Below are 20,198 nucleotides of genomic sequence, written 5' to 3' on the forward strand. Positions count from 1 at the left end.
CCCTTATTTGGGGCTCATATATTTTCCCGGACATTAGTCATCTCTTGCTTTAATCCTGCATCCCACTCTTTTGCTGGCCAAAAGAGAACTTCAGACTTAGAGTCTACGACAGTTAACCAACTGAGCCACCCAGGCACCTGATATTATTTTTATTTTTTATCACCATTTTGATTCTTTCAGTGGACAAAAATTCTCAGAGACCCATGATCTTTCCTATGAAACGTTTTGATCATTGACACCACTTCCAATCCCTGCCAGAAGATACCACCTACCTTCCTCCCTCGTCACACTCTGCTAAACCTCATAAACTTCTTTTAATTCCTTTTAAGTCCACCTGTGTTGGACCAATTTGGGGTATTCCCAGTCATTTTCTTCTCACTTGAAACACTTTTCACTCAATATGCTTTGACAATGCAATGAATCTTCTGGATGTCACTTCAAAGTTTGAATCAACAGAACTAAACACAAAAATCCCCATGTCATTATCAGCATAACCTGATATTCTCCATTGAATAGCATTATATAATTTTATTTTTTTAAGTTTTTTAAAATTTTATTTTGAGAAAGACAGAGACAGAGTGAGTGAGGGAGGGGCAGAGAGTGAGGGAGAGAGAGAGAATCTCAAGTAGGTTCTGCACTGCCAGTGCAGAGCCCGATGTGGGGCTCAAACTCACGAAACCGTGAGATCATGACCTAAGCCAAAAGCAAGAGTCGAATGCTTAACCGACTGAGCCACCCAGGCACCCTACAGTTTTAGGAAGTCATCACTGAGATATTATTTATACCATGTTCATTTTTTGGAAATCTTATAAGCGGTATGAGGCCAGGGTTATTTTTGCTGTTATTCCATACTGAGTCCCTATGTAATAATAGATCATCTGGCATTAAACACGAGCATGCAAACACACAAAAAAGTGATTAAATAGGGACGCCTGTGTGGCTCACATCTGACTTTGGCTCACATCATGATCTCACAGTTTGTGGATTTCAGCCCTGTGTCAGGCTCTGTACTGACAGCCCAGAGCCTGGAGTCTGCTTTGGATTCTGTGTCTCCCCCTCTCACTGTCCCTCCCCTCTTTGCACTCTGTCTTTCTCTCTCAAAAATGAATACATTTTTTTTTTTAAATCGGCAAAAGAAAAGTGAGTAAATAAATGATAGGATGTCCTATAGGGAACTTACTGTTTTAGAGACCATACTTGGAAAAATTATTTTTCTTCCCTAGAAGCAGAGAAAAACTGAGAGGCACGGGTATCACTGCCAAGGAGCATGAAGGGGCTGAAGGTCGGGAAGCCTGAAGATGCCAGGGCAGAGATGTTCATCAGCCAGTGGCTTGGGTTCACAATAAGTGTTACCCACAAAGACAAAATGAAAGAGACAAAATAAAAGGAGATGCATATGCTCACCAGGGCCAGGATGGTGTGCGTGGCTCTGGCCTCGTGGGAAGGTTTGGGGGGAAGTCTGTTGCTGTGAATGTGTTGGACTTGCTGCTTGTGCCTGAGCAGGACAGAGACCATGGAGCCACTAGACCAGGCCATGAGGCCCCAACAAGTGACACCAATGAAGGAGAACATGACTGCATGTAGTAAAACAACAAATTTGTTTGGAATGGGTGAATTACGGTATTCATAAATTTTTCCACACTCATGTTTTTGTTCTTTCTTGGTCCAGTAACATGCAAAGTAATAAAGATATTCAACAGGAGATGCAGGATCCAGCAGAGGAAACAGCAGAAGCCAAAGCACTTTGGGAATGTAACCTTGAGCTCCAACCACTTGGAGGTGTTAGTGTTGAGCTTAATGGCCTGGAAACCACTGAGCAGGCAGGTGGTGCTGAGGGAAACCCCTCTGGCCACTCGGTGAAAATAGAAGACAAGCTTACATCCAGCATCATCCAGAAAAGATTTCAACACAAATGCTACCATTGTCTGAGGAACTCCTGTATGAAAAAGAACCAAGTTGTTAGCTAGGACTAGCTGGATGAGAATCAAGTCTGTGTATATATACAGTGTATGCATAACATTTTATTAAAAGATAATTAGAACTTCCTGAAGAAATGAATGAATCCACATCTGGGGTAGAAGTTACAGAAACTATCTCGGAACTTCCTATTGTAGAAGAAAACAAAAGAGCCACCCCAAACTACTGAGATTATGTAAACAGGATGCCAAGAGTTAACAGGAAGGATTCCCAATGACAAAGTGTGGGATATTTCCAGCTATTACTATTTCCAAATAGTAATCGTAACAAATTAAAACAAATATGTTTTTAAAATGCATTTTTATCACTGCTTTAAAAAATAACCTTACAGTTGGAGGATGATAGAAGACCAACATACTGAAAAGGAGAAAATAAAGGGAAAGGAGTAAGATCTTTTTTGCTATCTACACTCTCTTTTTGTAGAAGTTTTAACCTAATAAAAGAAAAGGGGGACAGAGTGGAATGCCACCTAAATTGAGGCAATATTCATTAATGACTGTGGGACCCCTGAGGTGGCAGGACCTGTCATAATGGATGGGTCCAGAGGGCAATACAAGGGCCTCTGAATTTTTGCTGGAGGGAAGACCGGGCAGGTTTGCAGATGAAATGAGTGTGACCCTGGACGGTTTCTGCTGGTTCCTATCATTACCTTCTTCTCTGGGGCAGATGTTTGAAAAGGTCTATATTAAAGTTGGAAAGGATTTGTTGTAATAACTGGCAAATACTAGGTTTGTTGTTTGCTCCAATTTTGTTCTTTCATTGTCTACAGCACCATGCTTTCTTATTTTGCATATTTACCCTGTCACTTTCAGATATGAGTTCATTGAAATCTATTGATCTTACTCTTTCTCTTAGTATTTTTCCTAAGCCAGCACCAACAATTTAAGTGCCCTCATTATGAAGAGAGGAAAGTGAAAAAAAGCAAAGCCAGCCACATAGGTAGAGCTGTAAAGTGAAAAATGCAAGACCCAACCAAGTGGGTTGGTATTTCTGAGCTCTGACCAATTTTTAACTGGTATTACCATATCAACAAACCCAGGCTGGTTTCTGCAATATTCTCAATTTTTATAAAAACAAGCTTCCAATGAAAACACGATATAGGCAAGCAAAACACATCTATTGTTTAAAAATTTTTTAATGTTTATTTATTTTTGAGAGAGAGAGGCAGAGTGTGAACAGGGGAGCACAGAGAGAGAGGGATACAGAATCCGATGCAGGCTCCAGGTTCTGAGCTGTCACCACAGAGCCTGATGTGGGGCTGGAACCCATGAACCATTAGATCATGACCTGAGCTGAAGTCGGAGGCTCAACCAACTGAGCCACCCAGGTGCCCCAAAACACATCTATTGTTTAGGAGTAACATCTGGGCTGCCAATCATGGGCCTCAGCAATAAAGATGCAGTGTATTAAGAAGGTACTGCCTCAAGGTTAAGCGTCCGACTTCGGCTCAGGTCATGATCTCACAGTTTGTGGTTCGAGCCCCAAGTCAGGCTCTGTGCTGACAGCTCAGAGCCTAGAGCCTGCTTCAGATTCTGTGTCTCCCTCTCTCTCCGCCCCTCTCCCACTCATGCTCTGTCTCTCAAGAATGAATAAACTTAAAAAAAAAGATGATACTGCCTCAAGCACAGCTTTAATTTTTTCCAAAATTACTGGATATTGGGATTTTTTGCCTTTCTTTCCTTTTTTATTTTTGTATTATAGTGGTTAAGTATTAAAAATTATTCTGAGGGGCGCCTAGGTGGCTCAGTCGGTTAAGCTTCCGGCTTTGGCTCAGGTCAAGATCTCACAGTTTGTGGTTAGAGCCCCGCATCGGGCTCTGTGCTGACAGCTCAGAGCCTGGAGCCTGCTTTGGATTCTGTGTCTCCCTCTCTCTCTGCCCCTCCTCTGCTCATGCTCGCGTGCTCTCTCTCTCTCTCTCTCTCTCTCTCTCTCTCTCTCTCTCAAAAATAAACATTAAAAAAAATTTTTTTTTTATAATTTTTTTTGTAACATGTATTTATTTTTGAGACAGGGAGAGACAGCATGAACGGGGGAGGGTCAGAGAGAGAGGGAGACACAGAATCTGAAACAGGCTCCAGGCTCTGAGCTGTCAGCACAGAGCCTGACGCGGGGCTTGAACTCACGGACCGTGAGATCACGACCTGAGCCGAAGTCGGATGCTTAACCGACTGAGCCACCCCGTCACCCCAAAAAATTTTTTTTAATAAAAATAAAAATAAATAAAAATAAATAAAAATCAATAGGGAAAGAAAAGTTTATTCAATACATATTATTAAGATATCTGCATAGTTATGTGGAAAAAGAAACCTACATTTCTACTACATGCTATGTAACATGTATATACACATTTATACACGTTATATACAAATAATAAACATGTATATACACGTTTCTTAAATGTTAACTTAAAAATTTTTGTTTAAATATTTATTTTTTAGAGAGAGACAGAGTGTGAGTAGGGGAGGGGCAGAGAGAGAGGGAGACACAGAATCTGAAGCAGGCTCCAGGCTCCAAGCTATCAGCACACACCCTGATGCTGGGCTCCAGCTCATGGAGTTCCAAATCATGACCTGAGCCAAAGCCTGACACTTAACTGACTGAGCCACCCAGATGCACCCTAAATGTCTTAATATTTTAAAAATAAAAACATGTAGGGGCGCCCGAGTGGCTCAGTCGGTTAAGCATCCAACTTCAGCTCAGGTCATGATCTCGTGGTTCGTGAGTTTGAGCCCCACATCAGGCTTTGTGCTGACAGCTCAGAGCCTGGAGCCTGCTTCGGATTCTGTGTCTCCCTCTCTCTGCCCCTTTCCCCCTCTTGCTCTGTTTCTCTCTCTCTCTCTCTCAAAAATAAATAAACATTAAAACTTTAAAAATTAATTAATTAATTAATTAATTAAATAAAAACATATATATAAGTAAAAAATCTAAACGTAACAGATAAACCATATAGGATGTATATATTTTTTTAAAATAATGACTTGTGATAAATATGTATGTAGTAAGCAATCCATATTACAGAAGCCTAGTAATTTAAACTTATTGGAATATGTGAAAATGTACAATTTATATAAGATAAAAGGCATGATTAAATTAAAATATAAAGATGAAGAACAAAATAATAGAAAATATTTTACCTAAGAATAATGGAAAGAAGAGGCAATTAATAACATTCTAGATGCCCCCTCTAATCATGAGATATATGATCATATATTTTCTAACATTGAAAGTTATATAAATAAGAATTTCTTATTTTTAAAAAATTTTAATGTTTTTTCTTAGAAATTATCATGTAAATGCATAATAAATTTAAAAGGAGATACCATTTATATGCAGAAATATACTCCTGTGCCAAATATTTAATTCACATTCACATCTTCACTTTACATTATCATATTGTAATCTCACATAACCTCACCTAGATAAAGATTAAATTAATTAATTACGGTTTCTCAGTCTAAAAATTTGTATAATGGTATAGGAGTAGGATCTTTCTATATATAAAATATTATTAGGTAAAAATGTTCAGTTCTATTATCCACATTTAATTAGATAGCAATTTTTTATAACCTTCTAAATGTTAGATGTTTCCAGAGAATCAAATTAGGATACATCAAACAAGAGTGGTCTTCAGTTTTTCAATAATATTTCTGATATCGGGGCGCCTGAGTGGCTCAGTTGATTAAGTGGCCAAGTCTTGATTTCAGCTCAGGTCATGATCTCATGGGTTTGTGAGTTCAAGCCCCACATCGGGCTCTGCGCTGACAGAATGGAAACTGCTTGGGATTATCCCTCTCTCTCTCTCTTTCTCCCCCCGCACCTCTGCTGGCTCATACATGCACGTGCATTTTTTCTCTCTCTCAAAATAAATAAATAAACTTTAACAAATAATATTTGTTATTTACATTAATAGGCAATAATTTGTCAAATTAAAATTCATTATGTAACTGACATTAAAGTTTGGGAAACACTGGAATCTAAGAAAGTACATGCTAATGAATCAAAGCATTTCTGGAAGTATACACAATAACTGATAACAAATCATAAACCCAGTGACATGTGAGCTTAGGGAAGAGGGAGAGTGAGGAAGAAAAGAACATTTATTTTATGCGTATGCATATAAACTTGTTCAAATATTTCTTGGGAAAAAGGTAGTAGGGTTTATAACTCCAGCTGAAAATTTTAGGAAATCACAGGTAAAATTAAATAAAATACACATTTGAAATTAACAAATACAAAGAGAAAGAGATAGGGTTGCCCTTCAATCATAATTATAATAAAGTTTTATTTATAATAAATCATAAAAATGAATTTCAACAATAATTAAATATTTCAATTGAGTAGGAGTGAGGAGAACAATGTTTGGGTAAATAATGTAGCACAAATGTTCTATGAATACTGGAGCCACATGTCCTTTAAAAAACAGAGACATTCATGTACAAATAAAACCCCATCTCATTCCTTGAGCAAACTGCTTTCTGTAGAGGCACAATTAGGAACTGTATGGGACACATTTTACTTCCTGGGAAAGTGGCAGGATAATCTTACTAACAGCTCCCCTGACTAGGATCTTTGTGGTTAGAACAGACCAATTTATTATTGCTTGGGAGGTTGAGTCTGAGTAATGACTTTTGAAACCACAATGGATTCAAAGCAACTGATAAAGTTCAGGGAAAGTTCTAGTTAAATGTCAGGGTCACATGTAGACTTTAACGCAGTAATATTACCTGATGATTTCTGCTCCCAAATCCCAAAAATTCAGAGGGCTATGACCAAGAAGGCAGAAGACAGACATCAGACAGCTTCCAGACAGGAATGCTGGGTCTCTACTTCTCAGGAACCCTTAGAAAATATCCCTTATGTATATATTTGTGCCCATTTTCTCTCCCCAGAAAAATAAGTTATATTCACATACAATATTTCTTAAAAAGTTTTCTTAGCAGTATCATTTTTCTCTAAGACTCTCTCTTGATCTAAAAGGAAGTTCTACTTACCAAATGTCATTCCCCAACAACCAGCAGATTTTAGAGTCCAATCTGGAGCATGTGTGCAAAGGTGGTATCTTATCCGAGGTAAAGGTCTGGGACACCATGATCTCATCTCTTTGCTGGGAAGTGATGATCACTTCACCAATAATTGCAGTGACAGTGTCTGCATGGAGAGTTGAAATTATCTCTGGAAAAAAAAAGTAAAAGCTACAAATTACTAGGAGCTATTAGTAGTGATTAATTATTTCAGAAAGAAAGAAAAAGCAGTAACAGCCACGGGAAAACAAAGCTAAGTTTTCTGAAAAGTATCAGGTGGAAATGACAGGTGAGATGAGGATGCTCATCTTGTGTGTGTGTGTGTGAAGTGACAGAAGGAAGCTTCATTCAAGGCTGGTCTGTGTTTCTGGCCAACCCGAGGATGTTACCTCTCAAATATGATTCTTACACTGCCCATATTCTGAAAGAGGAAAAGAAAGAACCATTAAGTAAAAATTACTAAAGTATTAAAAATGAATATGAAGAAAGTGAGGCAAATTTTTAAAAAGATTTTATTTTTAAATAATCTCTACACCCAACATGGGGCTTGAACCCACAATCCCAAGATCAAGAGTCATATGCACTACTGACTGAGCCAGCCAGGCACTCCCAAAGCAGCTGTTATTCATTACTTCAATAAACAGAGGTTAAGCACCTGAAATGTAGATAATACATTATCCTTGGTGTAAGTGATCTATAGAGGGCGAGAGGAAGGGGGACGGTAGAAGAGAACTTACCTGTATTGAAACAGATATTAGATAACATCTAATATCTAATATTATCTAATAAATAGTAAATATTCAGTATGCTATATGATGACAGGTGCCTTGAAGGGGAGTAAGCTGGAGTTGGGGGATGAGCAGGGAATGAGAGGGTAGAGTAGTAAGGGAGACCTGATGACAAATGGAAACTTCAGGCAACACTTGAATAAAGATGAAGTAATCCATGCAGCATTTTTGAGCATATGACCCAAGCACAGGTATCAGCCAGTGTCATTGTGTCGAGCAAAGTCTGGTACTGATGCCTATGGAATGAGATGAATGAGCCACAGGGTTTTAAAGTGCTCAGAGAGAGGGGCGCCTGGGTGGCTCAGACAGTTGAGCGTCCGACTTCAGCTCAGGTCATGATCTTGCAGTTCGTGAGTTCGAGCCCTGTGTTGGGCTCTGTGCTGATAGCTCAGAGCCAGGAGCCTGTTTCAGATTCTGTGTCTCCCTCTCTCTGCCCCTCCCCCACTCATGCTCCGTCTCTCTCTGTCTCTCAAAAATGAATAAACGTTAAAAAAAAAAAAAAAGTGGTCGGAGAGAAACATGGGCTAAAGACCTGTGTAGCTCCTCAAGCTCTTGTAAGAATTCTGAATTTTCTCCAAGTAAAATGAGGAGGGCTTCTGGGATCTTGCTCAAATATGGACATTACCTGATTCATACTTTGAAAGGGTCACGTTGGCTGAAGCGTTGACAACAGACTTGGAAAGAAAAAGCATAGGATCAAGATCAGTGGATGACCTCTGCAGAAATTCAGATAGAGCATGGTGGCTCTCACCAGGCTGAGGGCAGGCATGGCGGTGAAAAGGGGTCAGATTCATGATCTGTTTTGAAAGTAGACCCAATCAGATTTCCCGTAGGACTGGAAAAGGAGTGAGTCGAGAACGAGCCCTGGATTTTCAGTCTCAGCAGCTGGAAGGACAGAGTCGCTATCAACTGAGAGTGGGACAGCTGCGGTCAGAGCAGAGTGAAAAGCAAGCTCACACAGACACCACCAAACGCTGGTGAGGGGGTGGAGCAATGGGCACTCTCATTCATCGCTGGCAGGGAAGCAAAATGGCACAGTCACTTTGGAAGACAGTCTGGCACTTTCCTACAAGACTGACAGGCTTGCCAGGCAATCCAGCAATTGCATTCCTTGGTATATACCCAAATGTGTTGAAAACACATCCACACAAAAACCTGCACACAGATGTGTACAGGCAACTTTATTCACAACTGGCAAAACTTGGAACCAATCAAGATGTCCTTCACTAGGTGAATGGATAAATAAACTGTGCTCTGTCCAGACAATGGAGTATTATTCAGCACTTAGAACGAGAGAGAGCGAGCACTGTCAAGCCATGAAAAGACAGTGGGGGATACTTAAACACATATTACTAAGTCAAAGAGGCCATTCTGAAAAGGCTACAAACTGTATAACATTCTGAAAAGGCAAAACTATGGAGACAATAAAAATATCAATAGTTGCCAGAGGTTAGGCAGGAGGGAGGGACGATTAGGTGGAGAATTTTTAGGGCAGTAAACCGAAATTTTAGGGGAGTGAAACTAATTTGTATAACTATAATGGTGGACACATGTCATTATACATTTATCCAAACCCATAAAATGTACAAGAGGAAACCTTAATGTAAATCATGGTCTTTGGGTGATAACATGCCTTTGTAGGTTCATCAATCATAACAACTGCACCACTGTTGTGCTGGAGGTTAATAATGAGGCAGACTATGTGTATGTGAGGGCATGGGATATATGGGAAATCTCTGTAGTTTCCTGTTAATTTGGCTATGAAGCTAAAACTACTCTTTAAAAAATAGTTTATTTAAAAAAAATTTTTTAAAGAGAGTTCAGAGAAGTTTAAGTGTGGAGTCTGTCATGTCTACCAGATGTCCAGAAATAGGTTGCAAATAGATCATTAGATAGCTGATCGCTGGATTTTTCAATGGAGATACACACTTTAAAGTTTTGAGCTTATCATATTATTTATAATCATGCCATTGCATAAGATCACCAAAAAGTATATACAGATTAAGAGATGACTGTTAATTGGACCCTCATTCATTACAATACTAAGAGAATATATTTTTTTTTTTCTTCTCGAGCCAGCATATTCAGTTAAGAATACAAAACAACAGGGGCATCTGGGTGGCTCAGTTCGTTGAGCATCCAATTTCGACTTGGGTCATGATCTCGCGGTCTGTGAGTTCAAGCCCTGCGTCAGGCTCTGTGCTGACAGCTCAGAGCCTGGAGACTGCTTCAGATCCTGTGTCTCCTTCTCTCTCTGGCTCTCCCTGCTCATGCTCATGCTCTGTCTCTCTCTCTCTCAAAAATAAACATTATTTAAAAAAAAAAAAAAAGAGTACAGAACAACAACAAAAAACCCGTGGTGCCAAAAGCCGCTGAAAAAAACTTTAAGGAAAAATTTTAATGTCATTAATGTGTTCATAAGCTCATTGATGATGATGTAGCTGTGAAGACAAACTTTCATACAAATGAGTAGGAAACACATAGGAGTTGAAATAACAAAAAACAAAAAGAGAGAGAAAGTGCTTGTGAAAATTTAGCCATAGAGAGTGAGGGAGAGCAAAGCTAGGTAAGAAAATGTACTAGATCAGAGTGAAGGGTAGTTATTTTATGAAGTACACAGACTTACTGATTTTTGTACTTTTGTACTTTTTGTAAAGGCGATTAAGAGACTGAAGATCAGTGAGGGGTGGGTTTGTCAGTCAAGAGATCTGATAGACCAAGAACAAAACCCCTTAAAAGTTAAGACATGGGGAGGTCATCTTTAAGTGTCAATAATCAAGGAATTGACCCTACATTGAAGGGAGGCATCATTTCCGTTTCAACACAGGGAGCCCATAAGAGAATTGTTTTAGATTTACAAGGCAGAAGATGTTGTCAAATGATACCAAATAATGATTTTTTTTTTATGTTTATTTATTTTAGAGACAGAGAGAGACCACAGGTGGGGGAGAGGCAGAGAGAGAGAGGGAGACACAGAATCCAAAGCAGGCTCCAGGCTCTGAGTTGTCAGCACAAAGCCCAATGCGAGGCTCAAACTCATGAACCCCGAGATCATGACCTGAGCCAAGTCGGACGCTTGACGGACTGAGCCACCTAGGTGCCCCCCAAATAATGATTTTCTATCCCTGTATAAAGGTGGCAGAATATTAACATAGACAGAAGTAATCCTGGAAGAACGTTACAAAGTTAAAAATTGATTTATTTGGCATTCTTGAGATTTTCATGAATATATTGAGCTAGGAACACCAAGGTGGACAGGCAAGTAACGGGAGAGGGAAAGGAGCTGCTGGAAGAGAGGACAGCTGGAGGATTCGGGTAAGGTCCTGATCAGGCTTTGGGAAGCTTTTAAGTGACAGATCATAACATCACGTCTTTGAGTAGACTGACCTCTTTACAGGTAATTATTAGGACAATGCAGGATAAACAGAGGTCCTGGATTATCTGGATTCCCCAACTCAGGGATGAGAGGTTTGAAGGTAGTGGCAACAAGCCTAGTAAGTAATCAAAATATAGTCTTTTTTAGCTGATGGCAACGGTGGAATGTTAGAGCATTGATTGCTGTGGTGTAGGGAGTTACAAGGCTCTGAATGGTAGAGAACGTGTTTGTGACCCCAGATGGTGGATCTGGCTTTCCCCTCTATCTGTGGCCAGCGTATGCTCTGTGATATAAATGGCTGCCATGTGCCACTGGGCCAACGGTCATTGGGGTAGGGGGCAAGTATGCTTCCCTAATTGTTTGGATCTAGTGGTTTCGCTGTAAGGAAAGTTCCCATTGGAACCCTAAATAGGAACCAGGTACTCTGCTACAAATAGCCTGTGACGCACCCTGAAGATGCTACTGAGTCCACCCAACTGAAGTGGGGTTAGTGACAAAGCAAAAATAAGATTTCAAGAAGCCCTTAGCATGTGGATGTCACCTTAAAGATTGCAGATTTGGGGTAAAAAACCAGTAACAAAACACCTTAGACTCCTAGCTTAGCTTTGTAATATGTGTTCTACTTAAAACAAAAGAGAACTAGTGAGGCTTTGTTTCTGATATGGTGTCTGAGCAAATGGAACACGGAGAATGCAAAGTTTCTCTGGGCTGATAAAAATGTAGGTGGACGTTGTGCAATTAGGAAGTCACCATCAATGGTCTCAATCAAATTTCCATGCAGAGATAAGCCTTAAGTTGAACTCTAAGCTTAATGGTAATTATTGATGAGAACTTTTAAAACTGGTTTTAATACTCATATATCTCAGTGATTTCAGTCAGAGAAAGATTAAGCACTTTGTATTTTCCTAATTCATTAAAAAAACTTTTTATGTTTTATTCTTGAGAGAGAGAGAGAGAGAGAGAGATCGATCAAGATAGAGTACAAATGGGAAGGGCAGAGAGAGAGACACAGAATCCAAGAAGCAGGTTCCAGGCTCTGACATGGGGCTCGAACCTGTGAACCACAAGATCATGACCTGAGCCGAAGTCGGATGCATAACCGACTGAGCCACCCAGGTGTCCCTTTCTAATTCATTTTAGAGAATCGGGCCTTAATGTCAGGTTCAAGCATAATTCAAACACTGCTGATTTCTATCACTATGACTGGGCGAAATTATGACGTCCTAGCCTTTTCACTTCCAAAAGCATTGTTGGTTGTCACAACTGTGCCCTCCTCAGGGCAATCTTTGGTCCTACAAAAAATCCTGGCACTCAGGTCACAAATTAGGACCACAGACCTTTCTTAGAAGGCCTTATGCAGTTATCTGGCTTTTTCTGATAGCAAATGTGTCATTCTAACACCAACTGGGTGTTCAATTCAATTCAATTCTGACACTTATCCCCACTCGATCCTACAGTTAAGGACTCCATCCCACAACTGTCTCTTCAGATGGCAGCCACAAATGGGGTCCCAGGTTAACCCCACTTCTGCCAGTCTGACTACAAATTTAGTGTTGCCTTGAGTCCCCACTCAGGTTTGATAATTTGCTAGAATAACTCACAGTACTCAGGAAAATGCTATATTTACTATTAGTCTACTATAAAGGACACACGTTAACAACCAGATAAAGAAGTACACAGGGTGAATTCCATAAGAACCCCAAGCACAAGAACCTCTATCCCAGTGGAATCAGTGTGCACTCCCCTCCTGGCTGGATAGCGTGAAACCTTATTGTCTAGAGGTTTTTAACAAGGTGTCATTATATAGGCATGGTTGACTAAATCACTGGCAATTGGTGGATGAACTCAATCTCTCACTCCTTCCCCTCCCCAGATGTCAAAGGTAGGGCTTAAAATTCAAACCTTCTAATGTCTGGTGACCAGCCCCGATCCTGAAGTTCCTTTATTGGCCTCCATCTTGAGTCATTTCACTATCATACAAAAGACAGTCTTATCACTCAGGAAATCCCAACGGTTTTAGAATCTCTGTGCTAGGAAGTAGGGACAAACACCAAATATTTATTATTTTGTTTGTTTTTAAACCAGACAGGAAGGCAGATAAGGTAAAAACTATAGTGAATGGGTAGTCTGTGATGTCATACTGTCCCCATGATGTCTCAAGAAAGCTGTCCACCTCTCCACAATGGCAGAGCCCAATTCTGTTTTCAACCCACCCCACACAATAAACAAAAATCTTAAGATTAAAGGTCACTTAATAAGACTTTTTTATTGCACAAACCAGAGCAAATGTGAGACACACAGGTCCCAGATCAGTGAGTTGGAGGCTGGAAAACCTAAAAAAAATATTGCATGAGACCAATTAACACCATGAAGGTAAAACTTTACAAACTCAGCAGTTCTTAGCCTGGATCCTTTCAGCAAAAAGTGGGTCAGGTCCCTGCCATACTAGTCAGAAGAAAGCGAATGAGAACCCCCAGGGGATCAGATTATGATTTTCACTAGAGGATGGGAGACAGAGTGCAAACATCTGTCTTCCCTAAGCATGCTGAGGTGACATGCGTGCCGTAAGGACCTGCCAGGTGTCAGAGGCAAAATGACTTCTACTACCACCTGGCAGTGACATAATTCTGGCAAGGTCTGCGCAGGTCAGAATATGAAATGCAGCTCCTGAAAACTTCTCACAACTGGAACACACAGCAGATGGCTCTGCACAGATGCTCTCTAGTGTTGTTACGCTGAACAAAGAGCACGTTCGCTGAAGGTTTAAGGCCACCATCTTAAGTGGAATTTCTTTCTCATGCTCAATGAGTTTAGATCTTTGGCTGAACATTTTTCCACATTTGCGGATTCATAAAACTAACGTGGGTCGTGAAGTTTTGGTGTTAAATCAGAGCAGACTGTTTAATGAACTTTCTTGTGCTGGCTGCACTCCTGAGGCCTTTAACTAGTGTGAAGTTTATGGTGTTGAATGAGGCTGTAGTTTTGGCTAAAGGATTTTCCACATTCATTGCACTCATAAGGCCTTTCTCCAGTGTGAATTCTCCGATGTAGAATAAGGCTGAAGCTTTGGCTAAAGGATTTCCCACATTTACTACATTCATAAGGCCTTTTTCACGTGTGAACTCTCCGATGCTGAATGCAACTGGAGCTTTGTCTAAAGCCTTTCCCACATTCATTGCACTCATATGGCCTTTCTCCAGTGTGAACTCTCTGGTGCTGGATGAGGATAGAGCTTTGGCTAAAGGACTTTCCACATTCGCCACATTCATAAGGCTTTGCTCCAGTGTGAATTCTCCGATGTTGAACAAGGCCGGAGCTTTGTCTAAAAAATTTGCCACATTCAGCACACTCATAAGGCCTTGCTCCGGTGTGAATTCTCTCGTGCCGAACAAGTTTGGATTTGCACCCAAAAGCTTTCCCACATTCACTACACACATAAGGCCTTTCTCCAGTGTGAGTACGGTGGTGCTCAACAAGTTTATACTTAAACCTGAAGGCCTTTCCACATTCACTGCACTCAAAAGGCTTTACTCCAGCGTGGACTGTCTTATGCTGAACAAACGTATGCTTGGAGCTGAAGGTTTTCCCACAGTCACTGCACTTAAACAGTCCCTCTCCAGTGTGAATTCTCTGATGCTGAACAAGGGTACGTTTACGACAGAAGGCTTTTCCACATTCGCCACATCTGTAAGAACTTTTTCCACTGAGAAAGGCTTCCTCACACTTAGTACTGCTGTGTATACTCACGGCACTGGCCACACTGGCCAGGAAGTCCTTTTCAACCTCCCCACAGGTGAAAGGCTTCCCTAACGAATGGCCTCTATAGGTCTTCGCAAAGGAAGCCCTGTCCACGTCCTTGCTATAGGGCTTTTTCCCACCGTGCTCATTCTGGTGTTGGCGAAGATCTGCACTGAAACAGAATCGTTTCCCACGTGCCACACGTGTGTAGGATTTCTGCCTGGTATGTGTTCCCTGAAGCTCAGCCAGGTACAAAATATCCTTCATGACAGGAACACACAACTCACAGAGATGAAGCTTCTGGGTGGATAGATTTGGCCCCGAAGTCCTGCTTGGTGGTGTTCTTCCCAGAGAAACATTCTGTGAGAAGGGGCCTCTTCATTGTCTATCCCACAAAAATAACCTGAAAACAGAGAAATGCTAGTCAAGTACACGTGGGGACGGGTGGCAGCCACGTTACAAACATGTGCCTGACACACCCAGGAATGAATGCGTGAAGCTGTTTTCAGGATGAGGGAGCTGGGAGGCAAGGTGAGGAAGGGGCTGTTTTGTAGTACTGGACTCTAAGAGGTCACGGAAGTAGGGAGGCCTCGCAAGGCGGAACGAGGAGGAATGAGATGTAGCACAGTGGAGAGAGGCAGCTGGGGTTTCCGACTTGCTCCTCTGAGGACGACCCCCAGGAGGGCTGTTGCTCACACGTGAGTGTTGTGAAGAAGCTCTGGTCCAGGAACAGAAAAGTCAGATTGCTAGTGAGTAACTGGTGTTCAAGGACATTTGAGGATACGCGCTCACCATCCGCTACACACGAGCCAATGCCGGGGGCCCTGCAGAGGCAGCAGTGGAAAGGAGCAGGCAGCAGACAGATGCCAGGAAGTTGGGAGCGGCTAGGGGCCAGAAGTCAGTAAAAAGGACAAACTGGCCAAGCGGCAAGAACAGGGAAGAAAAGGTGGAAATGAGGTGTGGCCAGCGGAAATGGCACCAAAACACTGATTTGAACAGATTGCTGGTATGATGTGAACACGGTCCCGATGTCATGTCTTCCCTCAGCTGCCACTCAGCAGGGCCAGGCCCCCTCCAGCCCCTTGTCCCATGGCGGGAGTGGTATCTATTCTGTGAAGCAGCCAGAACTCTCCCCGACACCCCTAACGGAGCAACTACACAGGACTAGGATAACCAAGTCCTAAGGGAAAGACAGGACAGGTAAGTAGCCTGTACCAGCCCAGCTTATGACATGACAAAGCAAAGAAAACTGAACGTTACAAAAAGAACCTCAGACAAAGGTCTCACAGAACAGCTCATCGTGCATGTAAGCGGTGTCCGTGTCAGTGACGGCAATTCCTGGCACGTGCAGGCGTGCAGGACTGTCAGAGGGAGCAAAACCTGAGGTAAGTAGGTACCAGGGGTCTGCAGAAGCCACGCAGCTAGGGAGGGGGCAAGCCAGGTGGGGTCCATTTGGCTGATGGCCAAGACTGCCTAGGATTCCCCAGAACCCTTTCCTACCAGGAAAGGCAGCGGGTACTGGGGTAGCAGGGAGAGAAGACGGCAGTACCGCCCGGTCATAGCAACAACAGCACCTACCCAGGAGACTAGGAGGGACGCGGTGGCCATGGTCTGGATGTAAAGACACAGCGGCCCCTCGGGAAAAGCAGAAAGGCAAAGTCACTACCCAGGTCACTGGTGGGTGTGAGGGCCTTACCCAGGGAGGTTATAAGTGCCAAGTTCTCCAGCATCACATTGTGGTACAGGTGTCTCCGAACCTCATCAAGGAGACCCCATTCCTCCCAGGAGAATACACGGCCACGTCCTCCAAAGTCACACTGTCCTGTCATGTTGGGGACAGATGAAACCACAGCCTCCTGAGGACCCGCAATCCAAACCCACACGTCTACCCCATGCCCATCCTCTTCCCAAGCTCCCCACCTCAGCAGAGAAACCCGGTTCTGCTGGTTCTACTCTTTCTTCATGGTTCTATTAACCAAATGCCCAGCCCTCAACAAGGGCAGGCAGGTAGGCAGAGAGACACCATCTACACTCAGGAATACACCCGAGGATTCCAGGACCGCATCTCTCCCTGCCATGCGATTCCCTGGAGTCCTCTGTTATCATGACTCACAATAAAATTTGGGGTCACCCATCACCCCTAAGTTTCCAGTACCAGGGCCCAGGACCATCAATTCATATCCCTCTCTCCACATGCACCCCTCTCACGCCTTCGGACCCCAGAGTTGCATCCCCACAGCCACCACCAACTCCCTGCCCCACACCATATGCATCTCTCTCTCTGGACTTGCACCAGGTTACCTGGTACGTGGCATCCAGAAAGAACTGGGCAGATCCAAATAGGATCCAGTACTACCCCAGACCTCTGATGAATCCCAACACCAGGGGTAGCCCTGGATGCTGCTTTGAAGGCCTCTCCGCCTGTCTCCAGTCCTTGCTTCAACGTCAGTCACATAGCACCCCATGTGAATTTCAGATGCCCGTGACCCTCTCCCACTTCTGTGCTGCACTTGCTGTCCCCTCAGCAGCCACAACCATGTTCCTTCCACCTACTCTCCTTCAAAGCCCAGCCATCCCGGTACCAGGCATAGTAATTCTCACAGACAACCACATTTGCCCCAGACATTACCCACCAGCAAAACCCCCAGAACCCACCAAAGCTTACCACAAAGTCATAGTAAACCCATCTTATCTCAATTAATCCGACGCCTCCAAATCTGTCTCCGGTCCGCTCTTCCCTCGGAAGTCTTGGTCACCTGCCAAGACCATCCTCCCCACATACTCCCTTCGTGGCCACTTCTCTCCTACATCTGTATTTATGATCCTCCTAACCCCCAACCGGGTACCCAAGCAATAGAGCTAGTCCTCAGAACTCTTAATCTTCTTTCTGACCTGCTGATAACACCACTGCCATGACCTGAATTCCATCTTCTAAGTATCATCCACGGCCTGGTACCCATGCTAGCCACCCCTTTGGGTGTCTCCATCCTAAGCCCCACCCCAGATTTCCAGACCCGTGTCCAGCTGCCCGCTCGATGCCACAGTCGTCTGTTCTCTGAGCTCCTGCCACCCCCCAGCGAAAACCACGACCACGGATTTTCCAGTCTCAGCTGAGAGAATTTCCACCCTTCTTGCTGCTCAGACCAGCACTCTAGTGTCATCTCTCACTCCTTCCTCTCTCTCTCTCACCCTCAAAACCAGCCCTTCTTTTTTTTTTTTTTTTAAATTTTTATTTTTTTTTTATTTTTTTTTTTTCAACGTTTATTTATTTTTGGGACAGAGAGAGACAGAGCATGAACGGGGGAGGGGCAGAGAGAGAGGGAGACACAGAATCGGAAACAGGCTCCAGGCTCTGAGCCATCAGCACAGAGCCTGACACGGGGCTCGAACTCCCGGACCGCGAGATCGTGACCTGGCTGAAGTCGGACACTTAACCGACTGCGCCACCCAGGCGCCCCTAAAATCAGCCCTTCTTGAAAAATGCATCCAGAACACCAACCACTTCTCCCACCTCCACAGCTCCCACTCTGGTCCATGAACACTCACCTGGACTATGCCAGTACCCTCTTCCCTGGTCACCCATCCTCCTCCCTCGCCCCAAAGTCTGTTTTCCACTCTACAACCCGATGGAGCCTGTCTGCACTTGGGTCCGATCATCTCCCTCCTCCGCTCCCAATCTCCCATTACGTCCATTATAGTCGCCCAACTTCTCAGGCAGCCATTTCCAAGACTAACTCCAGTCCCCTGCTCTTTGTTCCTAAGAGAAAGAAGACATGCTGTGCCCTGTTCCCACACTAACAAGCACCTGCACACGCTGGTACCTGTTCCTGGGATAACCTTCTACACCTCCTTCCATTCCAGAAACAAGAACTCCTGCATACAACCCTCAGCCTGGACTCAGGACGAGTCTAGATCACTTCCTGGCGGTGGGATTTCTCCCAGATCCCCACACCAAAAGGGCTAGCAGAGAGGCAGGTGAAGAGTCCCAGAACACCACAATCCCAAAGTTGATATGAGCAAGATCCAAACCAGCGAGGCCCAGGGACACCCTCCACGAGTGCTACTTCAGCCACCGGGCCCTACAGGCAGAAGCAGGCCATAGAGGCCACAGAGGCTGGGGACCGCGGTGTATTTCAACCGGCCCGAACCTCCCGTGCATCTTTCCAGCCCTGGAGGCCAGACCTAGGGCTGAAACACTAAAGTCTGAATTTCAGTCCTCAGCGCTCCCCGTTGCCAGTTCTCTGCGCTTGGACCCAACCTCCCTGTGCCTCGCTGTCCTCATCACCCCCATTCCGGTCGGTTCTCCCTGAGCAGCTCCTGGAAAACTTTTAAACCCCTAAATCAGACCGTGTCCCTCTTGTCTTCACAACCATCCATGGGTCGCAGCGCCCCTACCACGCCCCAGCCCGCCAGTTCCCCCGTGACCCCGCCGCACATCCTCCGTTCTCCGAGGGCAGAAGGTGGACCCCACACTCTTGAATCCTCCGCCTTGGGGCCCCCTGCAGCCCTGCACCGAGAGGCCCCTCCCCTGCAGCCCGCTCCCGCACCCCGTCACGCCGGCGCTTAGACGCGGGGTCCCCGCCCGCGAGCGCCTCCCGGGCCCGGACACCGGGACCTGGGCCGCAGGGAGCGAGCAGGTGCCCCGCGCTCCGGCTTGGAGGGTCTGCCCGGGGGGAGGGCGGGGAGGGCCCGGGGACAGCGAGTTTACCTCAGCCGGGTCCCTGGGCGCGGCCACTGCCATTGGACTCTGTCCCGGCCCCGCGATCCTGGGCCCGGCGCGGGGCAGCACAGGCGGCGTCGCCGAGCCACGAACCCCAGTCGGCGCGCCGGGGACGGCGCCTCTTCCCGCCGCTTCCCTGTCGGTCGCCACGGAAAAAACACGGGAACACCCAAAACGGCCGCCACAACCAGGACGCCGGAAGTCCCGCCCGAAGCGCTGTAAGCGCACGGAAGAGCTCTTATCTTGGGCCTTCATTGGCTCAGCCCGCTGCCTCTCGGCGCGGAGCCCTCTGGGTAATGTAGTAGAGGCGCTGGCGAAGATGCTCCGCCCCAGAACAGTCCCAGAGGCTTAGCTTCCGCGGGGAATGCGAAGGTCCCGGAGGCTTCCTTAAGGGATTTACGCAGATTTGTGGGGAGTGCTGCCTGCAAGCGATCTCCAAAAGTTCTCAGAAGCATGCTTTCAGACCCCATGAAGCTCAGCAGGCTCCCGAGACTAAAAAGAGTATTTTAGGTGCTACCAAAGGCTGTTACTGATACAAATGCACATATCATTCCATAAAGTCATTTCGACATAAAAAT

At 44.4% G+C, this 20,198-nt stretch overlaps 2 protein-coding genes and 1 pseudogene across 3 annotated transcripts in view; all 3 read right to left on the reverse strand.

Moving 5' to 3' along the window:
* LOC123577872 (zinc finger protein 304-like) overlaps positions 1 to 20,198 on the reverse strand; it is a 573,883-nt gene that overhangs the window by 155,217 nt on the left and 398,468 nt on the right. The window lies entirely within an intron of this gene.
* Positions 1,075 to 9,686, reverse strand: LOC123577932 (vomeronasal type-1 receptor 1-like). The gene is given in 4 exon segments (XM_045440381.1): positions 1,075 to 1,631; positions 1,634 to 1,936; positions 6,969 to 7,149; positions 8,412 to 9,686. Coding segments are annotated over 3 exon segments (834 nt in total). The 5' UTR covers positions 7,075 to 7,149; positions 8,412 to 9,686; the 3' UTR covers positions 1,075 to 1,206.
* LOC123577921 lies at positions 13,403 to 19,828 on the reverse strand (annotated as a pseudogene).

Source organism: Leopardus geoffroyi, chromosome E2 (genome assembly GCF_018350155.1).
Source record: "Leopardus geoffroyi isolate Oge1 chromosome E2, O.geoffroyi_Oge1_pat1.0, whole genome shotgun sequence".
Lineage (NCBI taxonomy): Eukaryota > Metazoa > Chordata > Mammalia > Carnivora > Felidae > Leopardus > Leopardus geoffroyi.